The sequence below is a fragment of the Saccoglossus kowalevskii genome, chromosome 3, assembly GCF_978046115.1.
Source record: "Saccoglossus kowalevskii chromosome 3, keSacKowa6.1, whole genome shotgun sequence".
Taxonomy (NCBI): Eukaryota; Metazoa; Hemichordata; class Enteropneusta; family Harrimaniidae; genus Saccoglossus; species Saccoglossus kowalevskii.
The window spans coordinates 29,356,650-29,373,308 of NC_140643.1; the positions used below are offsets into that span (position 1 = coordinate 29,356,650).

The window sequence follows — 16,659 nt, forward strand, 5'->3', positions numbered from 1 at the left end:
ATTGGGTGTGGTCTCTACTAAGATTATAAAGACTGATCTCTTGGAATTAAATTTGGACTAATATTACTGTTTACAGCTTTAGCTATATCACACTGGAGATCAAGTATTCAGAAATATTACCAACTAATACAGTAGGCATGGAATCCAGGGCTGGAAATGTGCTCAGAACTACTTGAGGTAAAATGACTACAATGTAGCAATTTTATGCAAATGACAACAGTACCTAATACAGTTTGAATTCTTACCTGCATTTTCCCGGAATAGATTTACTGAGTTGTCTTTTGATTAACAATGGTTTCTTATTGCCTGTATTCTCAAATACTTCAGATGGATTGACTTTAGTTTTGACTGACTGCTTACCCATTCGAACTCTGTCAACACAAATAAGATGGAGTATTATTTTAACAGAATATTACAAACTTAGTGTCCGCATCAGATGTCGGTGAAAGTGAGATTCATGGAGGAAAAATCAATTTTGTCTTAGGACAGAATGCAAATAAAAGAACTGCCTAGAGATACAAAGGATGGCATATCATGTAAAGATGCAGAGGAAGACTGAATTAGGAATTAAAAGATTGGTGTTATGTCAATACGTAATCTTACCTGAATGGTTTTTCTGATGCTAGATCCTCCTGTTCTTTGAACTTTCCAAATGCTGACTTTGGTCTTTGTTGGTTTACTGAGGAGGATGTTTTTATGGATCGGAATGATCTGGCACTTTGAGCTCTTTTCATCATGTGTAATGATGTATCTGACCTGGTAACTAAACCTTCAAATAAACATAATTAACTAAGTAATCATTTTAGATGATAAACCCACTTGATTCAAACTGATATTGAAAACTAGCTACTGATAAACAACCTATGTACCAGTAACCCTTATTGTAATGTTACCATTATTCAAATACCTTTATCAGAGATGGCACCAGTACTGGAGCCAAATTCAGCACAATCATGATGGCCCAATAAAGCTCTTCTACGCTCTCTTTGTCTCAGATCTAATAATCTTCTGTTGTCCATTGCACTCTGTACTCGTTTCTCTCTCTGAGCTTTTAATATCTGATGTCTGTTTAATAAAATAATTTGTAATGGAATCAATTTCCAATGTTGGTACCATACATATGATAGATTGAAATATGAGTGTTTTAGTTCGGAAAGTGAATGTCAGTGCTCAGCCTACTACCAATGAGATGAAAATGTGTGGGTATCACTTGAAGAATTGTATTATTGAACATATTAGTAGCTATGAATGTATGAAGTAGTACATGTATGTACCATGTAACAAACATATTAGCCAATGAGGGACAAGTTCCAACACACATAACTTTATGAATGCTGTAACCAATTTCAGGTCATGTCTCAATGTATTGCATATTCTTAGCAGATAATTCAACTTTAATACCAAATACATGCTATCATATCATACCGTTCAATAAGCTTTTCCTGGTAATCTTCAAACCATACATTGTCTTTCTTCAAATCACTTGGAGTTCTAATAATAAAATAAAAACACAATATTGAGGCTGTTGGTTAATGTCATTGATAAAATCCTTCAAATATTAAAGCAGGAGAGTTATCACCTGCACATGCAGCAGACGACTGGTTATGGCTGTTTATAAATAAGCATCTATCTATGAGCCTTTGCATTTTAGCGTGTGTGTTGATATCACTTAGAACTCAATTCCCGCGTGTGCGCAGGTGATGACAACTCCTCAGCTTTAAAATATCAGCACTGGTATTCAAAAATGATGATACTATGAATGTCATCTAAATTCAAATAAAAACAGGAAACTTACGTTGGACAACTCCTATATTTTCTGGAAATATCTTCCAAATCCTGAATAGAGATTTAATAATAACAAATTTAGTGTACTAGTTTAACAAACTTTGGATTTCATCATCTTGAGAAATAAGATAAGATGTTCATTGACCAGTTATATATAATCACACAATCTGCAGTATTGAACACTGATGACATTTTTTTTTAACTAATCTAATCTACATGTAGGGTGAGTAGCTGACCACAATGAAATATTTTCCTAGCATTGTATGTACATTAGTGGACTTGTGTATAGTGAGTGGAATGTCGCATAGATTCTCAGCTAATAACATGAATATATACTGGTACCTTCTTGGAATGAATACATGTGTGTTTCTAACATAAGACATACCGGTAATTCAAGGTATTGACATTGACTTACCTCAGGTTTATCTTTGAAAGTAACATGTGCAGTGTGTGGGCGTCTCCCTGCATGTAGTCTCTCACCTACAAATGATATTGTCAAACACTGAATGTCAACGATTGTGTTCAAATAATGACCATGGTAGGCAGCATACAAATACAAATATGTACCAGTAATAATATTCTTTAATTATCAAAGATATGTATAAGATTAAATTTAATGTATAAAATTGTCAAATCATTGACATCAAATAATATCATACAAATTTATCACAAAAACAGCAGTACATATGAGAATGATTCTTTAATAATCGAAGCCCAATCTAAAACTACATGCACATGCAGTGTGATGTGTTACCTCCATGGACCTGGTATGAAACAAATAGGTACAATGTTTTGTTTTCACTGACAAAACACATAACACAATTGAACATTTGTTTCTGGCTCTCATGATAATTCTGCTTGACTATATGTTTGAAGTTGGTTTATACTATGGCATGACTACAGTCAACTGGCGTACAAGTGGTAATATAATAAATGCAAATATAATTTCTCAATATTCACTATATGGGGGCTGCCGTCTTGAATATTTTTGTATAATAATGTATAAAAGCTGACTGGCAATAGGTGATTTTCCGAACAATTGCGAGATCTCGCGAGATGCATGAAAGACGCGCGTCGAACGTCTGCCGCAAAAATCGAACGATTTGATTTTGAACTAGAATTTCTTTATTTCGCAGCTTACATTGACCGGCCGATCTTCGACAGAGGAATATTGCTTCCGAATACCCTCACTTAATCGAAATTGCCTATCATCAAATGTGGACAGCACATTATTAAGCATGGAAATGTCCCCAAAATACTTTCGCGTTTGTCGAATCCCACGCGATGTTTGACGCGACTACGACGCTATGACCTTTGTTTGTCCTGTTTTTACGTTCGATTTCATGCATAACGCGTGATTCTCGCAGTGTACGGAAAATGGTCTATTGAGGCGCCATATACACAAACAAATGAATGCAAATCAAACATTAGTTAAACCTTGCAGTGATGTTTAATTGCATGATTGGCTATGAATGAGATTGCATATGGCATGAATGACGTATGCATCAGTCATCTACTTCAAGAAGCATACTATGTCAATAAAATTATTAAAAGTAAATGGTTTAAAAAACTTGATCTGATATTAAATAATATTAACCATTCTTATCTTTTAAATGAAACAAATATTATCTCATTATCAAAATTAAAAACAATTGATGAGAAATTAAAAGAAGAGTTTACAACTGAGTGGAAAAATGAAATAAATAATGACAATAGGAAAAAATCAAATTCTAAAAATAAACTAAGAACCTACAAACTTTTTAAAACCAAAATAGAACAAGAAAACTACTTAACAATTATGAAAAACAGTGAACTTCGCAAATCCTTAACAAAATTTAGACTTGGCAACCACTGTCTGAAAATTGAAACAGGCCGGCATACAGGATTGGATTTTAAAGACAGAGTCTGCAATATGTGCGACAATGACCATGTTGAAGATGAACAACATTTTGTCACAAATTGTCCTCATTACAATGAAATAAGATCAAAACTTTACATTGTAGCTAATAAACGTATACCAAATTTTGACAAATTTAGTAATGAAAATAAATTCATATCATTACTAAGTGACGAGAAAATGTCAATTCCTTTAGCGCAATATTTAAAAAACTGTTTTAATACAAGACAGCAGCACCTACATAAACTAAGCCAGTAATACATTCCTTGTATTCAACTTATTATCTTTTTTTTTTTTTTATGCCTTTTTGTTCCCTTACTCTTTATGTGGTTATTTTTCTTTTACTAATATCTGATTTGTAACCCTTTTCATCCCCTCCGAGGGATGTTGTGTGTTAATAAATAAATAAATTGAGTTGCAAGTTTTAATGAAATACAAAAACAAACCATGAAATGTTAACATACAGGTGTTAAGTGCAATAAAACATGCAAGACAAATCATCAGATAAATGTATTCCATGCATTAATCTGAATTCTTCAAAGAGATTCATGACAAACTATTTTAATTCAAGATTCAAGAGTTTGTCATATTCTAGGTACTACAAGTACTAAGTACATGTAATTATCAAGTCAAAGGATGTTCACAGAGTATTATATGAAAACTCCACTGTTCTGAACACTTTCATTAGATTATCAATCATTAATTGTTGAAACTGTCAAAACAAATAGTTTATGGCATGAATCTCCTATAAATTACAATGAGTATGAGATACAGACTTACAGAACCATTTACAAATAAATTACTCAAGAGAGAAAAGAATCCTATGATTTATAAGAAAAACAGAAGTTAAATAACGATATACATAGCAGTTTTACAATTATGTTAACATTAATATCTCAATCCCAGCAGAATATTTATAGAAATGCATGCCCACCATGTGTTAGTCATGCTGGCAAGCCATGCCCAGTAACAGTAATGAAGATAAGATACAGACTTAAATTTATTAAATTCACAATATATTGGGTGAGATAAAATTTAATTACATGTATAAGTATTAATTGGAATAAAGTAAATCAGCCTAGAAAATAACTTGATAAGGGAGTCTTTCTGCAACTATTTTTGTTTCATATAGTTTTATCTTTTATGCCTGTGTTTTAAATGTGATTTTGTCAAACATTGAATGAATTAAACATACCGCCCTCTGGTGGTAGAATTGTCATTAGTTTCATTGCGCTGAAATTTGATACAGAATTTCACTGGAAAGAACTCGCTTCAGGATTATTTTTAATAGTAATTTAGGACTACGATTACCAAATATTATCTACTATATATCATATTTATCAGTCCGAGCAGCGTTTATTAATTTATATCTCTTCAGGATTGCCTTTTATATAAGTATAGTCATGCAGAATGTAGTGTATAAGCACTGAAAGGGTTTGAGCATGGCAATTGTATTACTCGATACTGTAATAGTATGTAACCTCATGTGTGGTGGTAGGTACACTAAAATGTCAACAGTTGCAGAATGAGCCACTTCAATAGTATGTATGTGTATATGTGTAACTGAAAAATTACCATATGATAAATACAATAATAATAGAATCTTTAATCACCCTGGCTAAGTCGCAGAACTTACCTATATTCATCTTTTGAACATCTTCTGAGCACAGTGCCGACTTTTCTTCCTCATCCATGGAGGCCGTTGGGATATAGATAGCATCATTTGTATCTTGACTGCCTTGTCTATGAATGGCACTATCAGATTTAAATGAAGATCTCACTCTAAGATTCGTGGAGATGCTGTCACTTGTCCGTTTAACTGAGCCCTCACGAGGTAATTGTCTGGTACCTGAAGTATGAACTAGTCCTCCCTTGGACTGTGGTCTTTCACGCAGCCTCATCAGTTCCGGTTCCTCGTCATTTTCATTTAAATCTGCACCTGTGCTGTCTTCATGCATTTGTTTAGAGCTATATTTTCTAGCTATTGCCATCCTAGTGGCAGGCTTGTACATTGGTGCGGTGCCTACAAGTTTTGGTGTTCAAGAATCAATTATTGTGCAAGTGCAAATGATAAGACTTTGTTTTTATATTACCGTAGTAACACTGTTGTGCTTCAATTTATTAAATCAATTTTTTTATCAATTACTACAGAAAATATAAATGCAGTATTTTGCTGAAAATATCTAGAATTTAATTAGCCAAATTATATATTACTGGAGATTCTATTTTTAAAGGGCCATAAACTGTGTTTTCGGTAAAATGTTTTAAATTTGTTGATATATGTATGATTATTGACCATGGTTAATGTATTTCCAATTCATTAATTTGAGTCAAATAAAATATACTATACTATACTATACTACTATGTACTACAGAGCCAAAATTCTGGCTTATTATTACATGGATTCAAATAATATGAACAAATTTGCAAAAAAATTATATATAAAGTTTATAACGTTTGTTTTTAATTCCAGAATTTTTTCAGAAAAATATTGTCCATAATTATAATTAAATAACTGAACAATGAGAGGACAGGAATTTCACACCTTGTACATTGTGACAAGTACATGTGTATTGTGAGACAATATAATATTAAATTAAATGCACTGAACTTGATGACATTGAATGCTTATGCAAGAACACTATCATCATGACTATACATTCTACTTTTATATTATTCTTGAGTTTGTGTTCTACACAACACAATATGGTCGAGTATGTGATAACTTAATTATCTGTATTATATCTTACAACCAATCTTCATCTATGATTGACCCAAAGACAATCTTTAAGTGCTGAGGGTTAATACTTAGTGTAGGTTTTAATATCACAATTAAATAATAAAAAGTAAGTATTCACTTGATGTTTTAGTTATACAGACAACACACAATGTGCGTAAGGCTCTCACTGTGATGACCAACAGCAAATAGAAAACACACTCTTAGCAACAGGCATGAAAACAACACAGATTATTGGTACTAGTAATATCAATTAACACATGAGGGGAATAAATCATTAAAATTTAACAAATGTTAAATTAATTATTACATTGTCACATATAACTGCTTACCTTCACCTAAGTAGTGTTAATATTATGAACACACAGAAAACACATTAATACACCTCAAACAATGTTATAATTAAAATTAGCAATGAATTAAATTTTTTTTTCAATGACAATACTAACCTGACCCTATGTTCATGACTGAATCTGATACAAATCTCATTCCACTATCACTTTGGGTTTCTTTGAGATTGGTGACTTCACTTCCTTTGATTTCAACCCCAGTCTGTACAGATATGGTTAATAGAAAGAAATAATATTACAGTACTGCATTATCAAAATCAGTAAGTTTAGAGGGTTGTGTTTGGGCCATTTTGTTTCATGTAACGCTAAGGCATTTCATACGATAGTGCGAATCAGTATAGAATAAAAAACAAATTGGCCCAAACAAAATCTGTTTTTGATAATCCTGTTGACATATAAAAGCATATTGGGTGTTTTAACAGAGAACATAGATTGAAAGCAAACAATACTACGGATGCCTTCACCAGAAGTTACACTTACCTGGGCATTTTCAATATTCGCTGTGGGCGATACAGACACAGTTGGTTTATTAATGGGAAAATCATCAAATGCTGATGTCGTCTTCATAGTAGACTTTATTACTTTTCCGGGTTTAGCACCATTTCTCATTGGCTCAGCATTTGATTGTAACATGAGTGTTGTTGTGGATGTGGTAACTTGCGATGGCTGTGTCAACGATACTTTCTTGTCAACTTGACCTGTCTGATCCTACAATGCCAATTGTCAGTTATAAACAACATGTGGGTTAGTTGAATACATCCTACCTTCTATGAATAAAAGAAAACCTCCAAGCAGTTCAATTTTATAAATCTCTGTGGCATAGATACAATAAACATGTATGAAAGGGTAAATCAACATCAGCAGAATACGTACAATCTATTTTGACAATGGATCAGCCATGTTATCATTGTAAACAATAGTTATTATTTTTAAAGAATTAAATATCTGGATGCATCCAATGCCACAAATTAACGACATAGCTGAGACTTTTGATAAAATGGTTTAAAATAAAGAATAGCATATAATACTATAATAATAATAATCAAATTTTATTGCATCCTTAGAAGTTACAATATTTCTTTTGGTAAAAAGCAATAAATATATCCGTACACAACACAATTACAATACAATATAAATAGATACGTTAAAGTTTTCTGTACTCCATGGCTTTAAGTAGATAGGTCCCCATACATTTAATTGCCTTGGAGTCCTTGTTGCTCATCAAAAATATAAAATTACTCAATTTATCTCCTGCATTAGTTAATGTAATTTCTGTGAGCAATTCATATCTAATATGTTTGTACCGATCACATTCTAAAAGGAAGTGAACTTCATCTTCTATTTTATTTTGGGAACACAAATTACAAATTCTTTTTTCAATGGGAGTTTTTGGCTGTGTGTGCCTTCCTTTTTCAATAGTCAAACAATGGTTACTTGTTCGGAAGCGTGACATGCAGACTTGATGTTTTTTCGGAAGACAATTTAAGTATGACTCAAAATTATAAGTGTTTTTGAATTTTGCATATGTTCTTAGTTTTGTGTTTTCTTGATTGACATTCTGTTTCCAAAATGTAATATAGTTTTCTTTTAAAGTCTTATCAATGTTCTTTATATTCAAATCTGTTTTACTAGTTTGAATTCTTGAGTCAATAACTAAATTCTGAACTGATGAACACCATGGTAAATTGAATTTCATTTGTTCATACTTGTAATATGCTTGTTTTGTAAGACATTTATCTGGAAGCCCTTGTATACGTAACCAATACTTGATAAGGTTTTTCTTGGTGTCTATTAGTAATGGGAAACAGCCCAACTCTGCCCTACAAGCTAAATTTGCACCAAATTTATTTAGGCCTAGAATCTTTCTACAGAATTTCAAATGTAGTTTTTCACTTGTAGTTTTGTCCCATTTGTTTTCATCCAAAATTTCAATTCCCCAAATTTCTGAACCATAAATGAGTACTGGAAGAATACATGTTCTGAACAGATAAATGTTTTACAGTTGCATTCAGGTGGAATGTGTCTTAACATTGCATATAAGGCTCTGTTGGCTTTATCTGCCATGTTTTGTCTGGCTTCAGTAAATTTCCCATTGGACTGCATTGTAACACCTAAGTAATTATAGGAGTTAACACAGTTGATATGATTTCCAAGATATAGGAATTTATCATGTGTTTTTAAACCTCTTTTTCTGAAAATAACAATTTTTGTTTTTGTTAAATTGACACTAAGTTTCCAATTAGAACAATAGTCTGATAAAATATCTAATGCTTTTTGAAGACCATAGTTTGTTGTGGAAAGTAAAACTAGGTCATCTGCGTAGAAGAGTGAGCTAATTTTAGTGTCATTTAGTGAAACATGGTCTAATGAACTATCCTGTAATACATCATTTAAGTCATTAATATAGATGTTAAAAAGCATAGGGCTGATTACACAGCCTTGTTTTACTATGCACAGTAGTTTTGCCAATTAAGCGATATACTATCCATGTTGAAATTGACTGATTCATATCAAAGGAATGTATGTTACAATAATATTATACATTTTGTAATTGTAAAATTTCAAAAGTAGCAAGATTACTGGTGAATAAGCTGGGTTGCAAGCCTGGTGACATACAGTGAGAAAACATGGAAACTTTACCTTTTTAATAGGTTGTTTTTTTGATATCGTGAATGGACTCTGCTGTGGTTGTTCGCTAGCCTCTTCATCATCATCTACTGATGTAGCTTCCTCTTCTGCATCACTTGATGGACTGTCACATGGTTCAATTGTTGAACCATCAGTAACACTTTCTATTGTGGTTTTTATCTCATCTTCCTTTTCAACTTTTTTAATTTCTGTCTTGCTCCGTCCTATTACTCGTGATCTGTCATGTTTCATCTGTTTCTTTTGCAATACCTTAGCAGACAAAGCTTTCATCTGTGGAGATTAAAAGCATTATTAACAAAATCAAAACTTGAGACTGATTATGAATGCAATACCTATATCATGATATGAGAATAATAGATGGAGGAAATGATAATACTAATTGGTTTGTTTTCAAAACTAGCCAGATAACTTCAGAAATTTGAAAGTGAGTGTATTTAATGTCTGTGTTATATACCTGTATTTTTTCTTCACTCACAGCTTCCTGTAAAAAACAAAAATTAATTAATAATACCTAAATAAATTACTTTTATGAAATTACATACTGTATAGGCCTTCATTATTAGCTGGGTTTTATTTTCTTGAATAAAAATCAAGTAAATATGCTATGTGAATATTTAATGAAAATCCATATACGTTTAAGTTTGACTGCTTGCCTGACTACAACATAATAAGTAATCAGTTTGTACCTTCTTATCGTTAACCTGCGAAGAGCTGGATGGTTTTGTAGAAGACTTTGTAGATGCTTTTTTAGCATCTGCTTTCATCAAACCCTTAATATCCACTTTGTATTTAGACAAGGCAAACCTGGATTCTTCTTTCTTCTCCTTTTTTGGTACTTTTGCTTCTGGTGTTTTCACAGTTTTTGCAGGTGTGGTTTCTGAACAAACAACATGAGCAATTAATTAACAATAACAATTAATATTTCATTTAAGGGTTTATCACATCTTCAAGATTTCAGACACATACACATGTACATGTATACATTGCCAGTATTCAGACACAATTATATGTTTATGACTGTATTTTCTGTTTTGAACATGTCTTTTAAGACAGCGTGTCAATAGTTAACTCACGTGTTACAACATCGATTGGTTTGAAGACAGTTTCACTTATTGATTCTTTTTCAACGTCATTCTCGTCTTTTTCTTTTTCATCATCATACTCTTCTGACTCAGACTCTCTCTGTAATAAAAAAACAATCATTTTGTTAAATTACATCCACTAATAAAATAGATTATTTATTTGTTTTCACAATTTGTCAACTGTGTTTATATATAACAGTTAAAGATGGAATAACATGAGAGCTCACAATACATATATATATACACGACATATATTCTTAAATAGTTTTCCATAGTCAATATGAGATATCTGTGAATAAACAATCATCATCATCAGCCAATCAAGCAATGGCATACTGAATATCTGAATACCTCTGAGAGTGAAAAGTCACTTGGAGTACTTGGTGGAGTTGGTGTTGGACTTGGACCTGGTGATCTACCAAAGATTGGCATCTCAAAATGAAGACCGGCGTCTGGACTTTGAAATGCTACTCTGCTACCTTTCACTCTCCTCTTCAATCCTGATGGTAAAACAATATGTTAGATATAAGTGGTATAATTGTTACACGCTGTCTATGGGCAATGTAGGCTGTGATGTATGTTTGTTAGTAGAAAGTTGAGTTTGACTAGAAATTACATTTAGGTATATGTACAAATATAATTGTTCATGATTTATATAATTTTAAGACTTGTAAGAGTGGAATACCAAATAAAGAGGAGACTTTTGAGAGTGGTACACCGAATAAAGAGGAGCTTTGTGAGAGTGGAACAAAGGATCAAAAGGTGCTTTGTGAGCAGAGAACACTGAATAAAGAGGAGCTTTGTGAGAAAGAATCACCAGATAAAGAAGAGCTTTGTGAGATTGGAACACCAGATAAAAAGGAACTTTGTGAGAGTGGAACACCAGATAAAGAGGAACTTTGTGAGAGTGGAACACTGGATGAAGAGAAGCTTTGTGAGAGTGCAACACCAGATGGAGAAGAGCATTGTGAGAGTGCAACGCCAGATAAAGAGGAGCATTGTGAGAGTGCAACACCAGATAAAGAGGAGCTTTGTGAGAGTGGAACACAGAATCAAAAGGAGCTTTGTGAGCAGAGAACACTGAATAAAGAGGAGCTTTGTGAGAAAGAATCACCAGATAAAGAAGAGTTTTGTGAGATTGGAACACCAGATAAAGAGGAACTTTGTGAGAGTGGAACACCAGATAAAGAGGAACTTTGTGAGAGTGGAACACCAGATAAAGAGGAGACTTTTGAAAGTGGTACACCAAATAAAGAGAAGCTTTGTGAGCAGGGAACACTGAATAAAGAGGAGCTTTGTGAGAAAGAATCACCAGATAAAGAAGAGCTTTGTGTGAGTGGAACACCAGATAAAGAGGAACTTTGTGAGAGTGGAACACTGGATGAAGAGGAGCTGTGAGATTGAAACACCAGATAAAGAGGAACTTTGTGGGAGTGGAACACCAGATAAAGAGGAGACTTTTGAAAGTGGTACACCAAATAAAGAGAAGCTTTGTGAGCAGGGAACACTGAATAAAGAGGAGCTTTGTGAGAAAGAATCACCAGATAAAGAAGAGCTTTGTGTGAGTGGAACACCAGATAAAGAGGAACTTTGTGAGAGTGGAACACTGGATGAAGAGGAGCTGTGAGATTGAAACACCAGATAAAGAGGAACTTTGTGGGAGTGGAACACCAGATGGAGAAGAGCATTGTGAGAGTGCAACGCCAGATAAAGAGGAGCTTTGTGAGAGTTGAACACTGAATGAAGAGGAGCTGTGAGATTGGAACACCAGATAAAGAGGAACTTTGTGGGAGTGGAACACCAGATAGAGAGGAACTGTGTGAGAGTTGAACACTGAATGAAGAGGAGCTGTGAGATTGGAACACCAGATAGAAAGGAGCTTTGTGAGAGAGCATCACCAGATGAAGAAGAGCTTTGTGAGAGTGGAATACCAGATAAAGAGGAGCTTTGTGAGAGTGGAATACCAGATAAAGAGGAGCTTTGTGAGAGTGGAATACCAGATAAAGAGGAGCTTTGTGAGAGTGGAATACCAGATAAAGAGGAGCTTTGTGAGAGTGGAATACCAGATAAAGAGGAGCTTTGTGAGAGTGGAACACCAGATAAAGAGGAGCTTTGTGAGAGTTCAACACCAGATAAAGAGGAGCTTTGTGAGAGTGGAACACCAGATAAAGAGGAGCTTTGTGAGAGTGGAACACCAGATAAAGAGAAGCTTTGTGAGAGTGGAACACCAGATAAAGAGGAGACTTGAGAGAGTGCAACACCAGATAAAGATGGGGAGAAAGCTAATTTTAACCAGATATCGTATGGATTTCAACAGAGAGGTCATTAATTATAAACACAGTAAAATGCTAAAATTCATAGTCATCAAACAATCAGAACACTGGACATTACCTTTGCCTGTTTTCTGCGATACATCCCTATGTGTGAAATCTTGTGATATTATCATATCAATAACCGATAGTCTTCTAGGTGAAGCAATAGGAGAAATGTAAATATCGGTAGGTGCCATGGATAACTCACTGTCAGAGTATTCAACATCCTGCAAATATTACAGTAAATTATTATATTTCAGATAAAAAGATTGTTTATAGCCAAATGGACTGTGTGTGATATCCTAAGTTGCATACCAGTTAGCATAAAATTTGCATATTAATTAGCATTTCATTTTTTCCTTACAATAGGACTAATTAGCATCTTTCTTTATATACCAGCAATCGATAGAATTCATGCATCTACATTGTCATGATTTCTTGATTTATAATTAATGTAACTGTATTAATAAAATAATTTTAATAATAGTATGCACTTAGAATTAGTTCTATATCATTAAGCTCAAAAAAACTTAATGTATTTGTTTTCTTTTAATGATTCAATAAGCAGTATATATCATGTATATCACATTTGCTCTATTAGATGTGCATCTCAAATAGAGGTGCATATAAACAAAAAAAACACCTTAAAAACACATTAAAACATCTAAGTGGGACTGGAAAGATTGATATAGCCAGAGTACAGGTTACAGGTTAAAAATGATACCTTACAAAAATCATCTTTATTTCTTTCAGTGACATTGTTTCAACTAATATATATAGAAGACAAGCAGCCTATCGGCTGAGATAGCTCCGCTGTTAGCAATGCACATTTCAATTAAAGAAGTGAAGACACCATTAGAAAATGAACAATATGAATAGTATCAAAGCAATCAGACTTACAGTTTTTAACAAGAAGTCGAAAATATCACTTTTTACCAAAAATTACAAAAATATTCAACAAAATAAATTAATTAGAGAATTGAAGATATCATCACAAAACAAACAAATCTGAGAGAGGTCCACATGTAGTACCTATATATGTAATATCATAGCAATCGGACTTACAGTTTTCAACAAGAAGTCGAAAATATCACTTTTTACCAAAAATGACAAAAATATTCACCAAAATTAGAAAATTGAAGATATCATCACAAAATGAACAAATCTGAGAGAGGTCCACATGTAGTACATATATATGTAATATCAAAGCAATCGGACTTGCGGTTTTTAACAAGAAGTCAAAAATATCACTTTTTACCAAAAATGACAAAAATATTCACCAAAATTAGAGAATTGAAGATATCATTACGAAATAAACAAATCTGAGAGAGGTCCACATGTAGTACCTATATATGTAATATCAAAGCATTTGCACTTGCGGTTTTTAACAAGAAGTCGAAAATATCAGTTTTTACCAAAAATGACAAAAATATTCACCAAAATTAGAGAATTAAAGATATCATTACAAAATGAACAAATCTGAGAGAGGTCCACATGTAGTACCTATAGATGTAATATCAAAGCAATTGCACTTGCGGTTTTTAACAAGAAGTCGAAAATATCACTTTTTACCAAAAATGACAAAAATATTCACCAAAATTAAAGAATTAAAGATATCATTACAAAATTAACAAATCTGAGAGAGGTCCACATGTAGTACCTATAGATGTAATATCAAAGCAATTGCACTTGCGGTTTTTAACAAGAAGTCGAAAATATAGTTTTTACCAAAAATGACAAAAATATTCACCAAAATTAAAGAATTAAAGATATCAAAATGAAATGAACAAACCTAAGAGAGGTCTACCCAAGGTACATATACACCAAGTATCAAAGCATTTAGGCTTGTAGTTTTCAAGAAGAAGTCGAAAAAGTAAAACATTGACACGGACGACGACGGAGACGGACGACGACAACGACGACGGACAATCACTCATATGATAAGCTCCGCTCGACAAAGTCGACAGCGGAGCTAAAAATCTAAAAGCAAACACTATATGAACCAAACAAATTGTTGATTAGTCATACAAATGATTGAAAATGTTAAGTAAAATTTATTTATTATAAATTATTATAAGTGTCATACAAACTATTGAATTTAAGTGCAATGAACATTATAATAATGATAAAAAGAAAAAAACATTAACTGAAAGAATTTTGTAAAATATATCAGAATCACAACCCTTAAGGCCTCAATAACATGTTACCCCCGGTAAGTTTGTTTGAACTTTACCTCATCTGTACTGTGTGTTGACAAAGCAGTCAACTTTTCCAGGAAGTCACTTGTAAAATCCAGCTCAAATGGAACCTATAAATATGAAAAACATAATTCATGCTAATATTATATAAATATATTTAATCTTTATATTGTCACACTAATTTTACTATATTTCAGTCTTAAAATGTTGATCAGATCGACCTAAATGCTTTATTCAATTAACCTGAAAGGTGTATGATCATTTTGAATGCCAACTGTCTATCTTAATTTAAAGTCCATTAGTGAGAAGGAGTTGATGATTTGATAAATGGATCAAGTAATACATGTGGAAAATTTAATTAAGTCCTATATGGGATAATTAGTTTTATAACATGAAAACTGAGCAGCTAATTAGAATAATTGAATAACTGTAAGCTTGGTCTGCATGCTAACACTCTTTAAAGGGGAAGAAAACACAGGCGTTTCATGGTATCCATGTCAATAAAATGTATTCTGACAATCATTCTGTGATATTGCGTTAAAAATATACCAAGCCATATTCCTGTAACAAGTAGTATACCAGTAACTTGACCAAAGGGGCCATATATATATGGTTTGTTGTAGTATTTCATTATCAAAGCAATCTATTCACATTATTCTTATGATAGTGATGAGAAAAATTTGTTCAGCAACAATCGGCACACTAATTCAGGATAAGTAACAATATCCCATGTATAGGTCATTTTATTCTTGCCCTGTACATAGACATTAGGATGTTACTTACACTATACAAACAACCCAGGAGGCAGGCTGTAATCGATCTTTAACTTAAGCAATGTTTTAGTATGTGTAAACTACTTTCACATTGAGACATTACAATACAAGTACTGTTACTAGCATTTCAGAATAATAATTCTACTCAGTGGCTCTGTCTTTACAAACATTCTATATGTTATACAACATATATAAGGGACTCACCAACAAACAAATAAATGGAATAAACATTATATAGTGGAATCCACTATATGTATATAGGCCTCACTCTAAATACTAGTTCAATGACCAGCAAGGTATTCACTACTTTAAACACTTAATGCATGCTGATATTACAAAAACAATTAGGTTTGTAAAACTCACCAAATAGTTTTGCATATCAATAGGATCAGGATTGGCTGCAGCTCCTTCATATCGTACAGCTGGATCTTCATAAATATCTGATTCTGAAAGGAAGCAATATCAAAGTATTACATATAGATTACTTTTAGATGGAATTTATTCTGGCAGGTAACTGCAATTGACACCTTCAATTTATTTTCAGTGATTTGTTAAAAATTCCATGGAGGAAAAGTATTTTCAATGGATTTAATATATTAGTGACTTACTTTAGTAAAAACAAATCCCAAATAAAAAATACAATATTCAACAGTAATTCATGATTGAATTGAGTTAATGTTTTAATGAAATAACGACTATGTAACCATAACACCCAGTAAACTCAGAATACCATAACTACCCCTGGTAGTCAATTAATTGATGGAAGTAAACATAATTGCTTTTTACAGGTGCATTAATTCATAAGATACAAATGAAAACTATGTCTTTGTTAAGCACAAATTAAAAGGATATTTTTAGATCAATTGAATAAGTAG

General features: G+C 32.7%; 1 protein-coding gene across 1 annotated transcript in view; it reads right to left on the minus strand.

The window, feature by feature from the left end:
- Nucleotides 1-16,659, minus strand: part of LOC102809590 (uncharacterized) — a 33,079-nt gene that overhangs the window by 1,403 nt on the left and 15,017 nt on the right. The window contains exons 19-34 of the mRNA XM_085497440.1: nucleotides 16,148-16,230; nucleotides 15,047-15,121; nucleotides 12,893-13,040; nucleotides 10,853-11,001; nucleotides 10,493-10,601; nucleotides 10,106-10,296; nucleotides 9,874-9,900; nucleotides 9,411-9,689; nucleotides 7,251-7,478; nucleotides 6,870-6,972; nucleotides 2,201-2,265; nucleotides 1,796-1,836; nucleotides 1,426-1,491; nucleotides 908-1,065; nucleotides 604-769; nucleotides 246-371 (exon numbers count right to left, since the gene is read on the minus strand). Coding sequence (XP_085353566.1) covers nucleotides 246-371; nucleotides 604-769; nucleotides 908-1,065; nucleotides 1,426-1,491; nucleotides 1,796-1,836; nucleotides 2,201-2,265; nucleotides 6,870-6,972; nucleotides 7,251-7,478; nucleotides 9,411-9,689; nucleotides 9,874-9,900; nucleotides 10,106-10,296; nucleotides 10,493-10,601; nucleotides 10,853-11,001; nucleotides 12,893-13,040; nucleotides 15,047-15,121; nucleotides 16,148-16,230 — 2,014 coding nt within the window. The remainder of the gene's footprint in view (nucleotides 1-245; nucleotides 372-603; nucleotides 770-907; nucleotides 1,066-1,425; nucleotides 1,492-1,795; nucleotides 1,837-2,200; nucleotides 2,266-6,869; nucleotides 6,973-7,250; nucleotides 7,479-9,410; nucleotides 9,690-9,873; nucleotides 9,901-10,105; nucleotides 10,297-10,492; nucleotides 10,602-10,852; nucleotides 11,002-12,892; nucleotides 13,041-15,046; nucleotides 15,122-16,147; nucleotides 16,231-16,659) is intronic.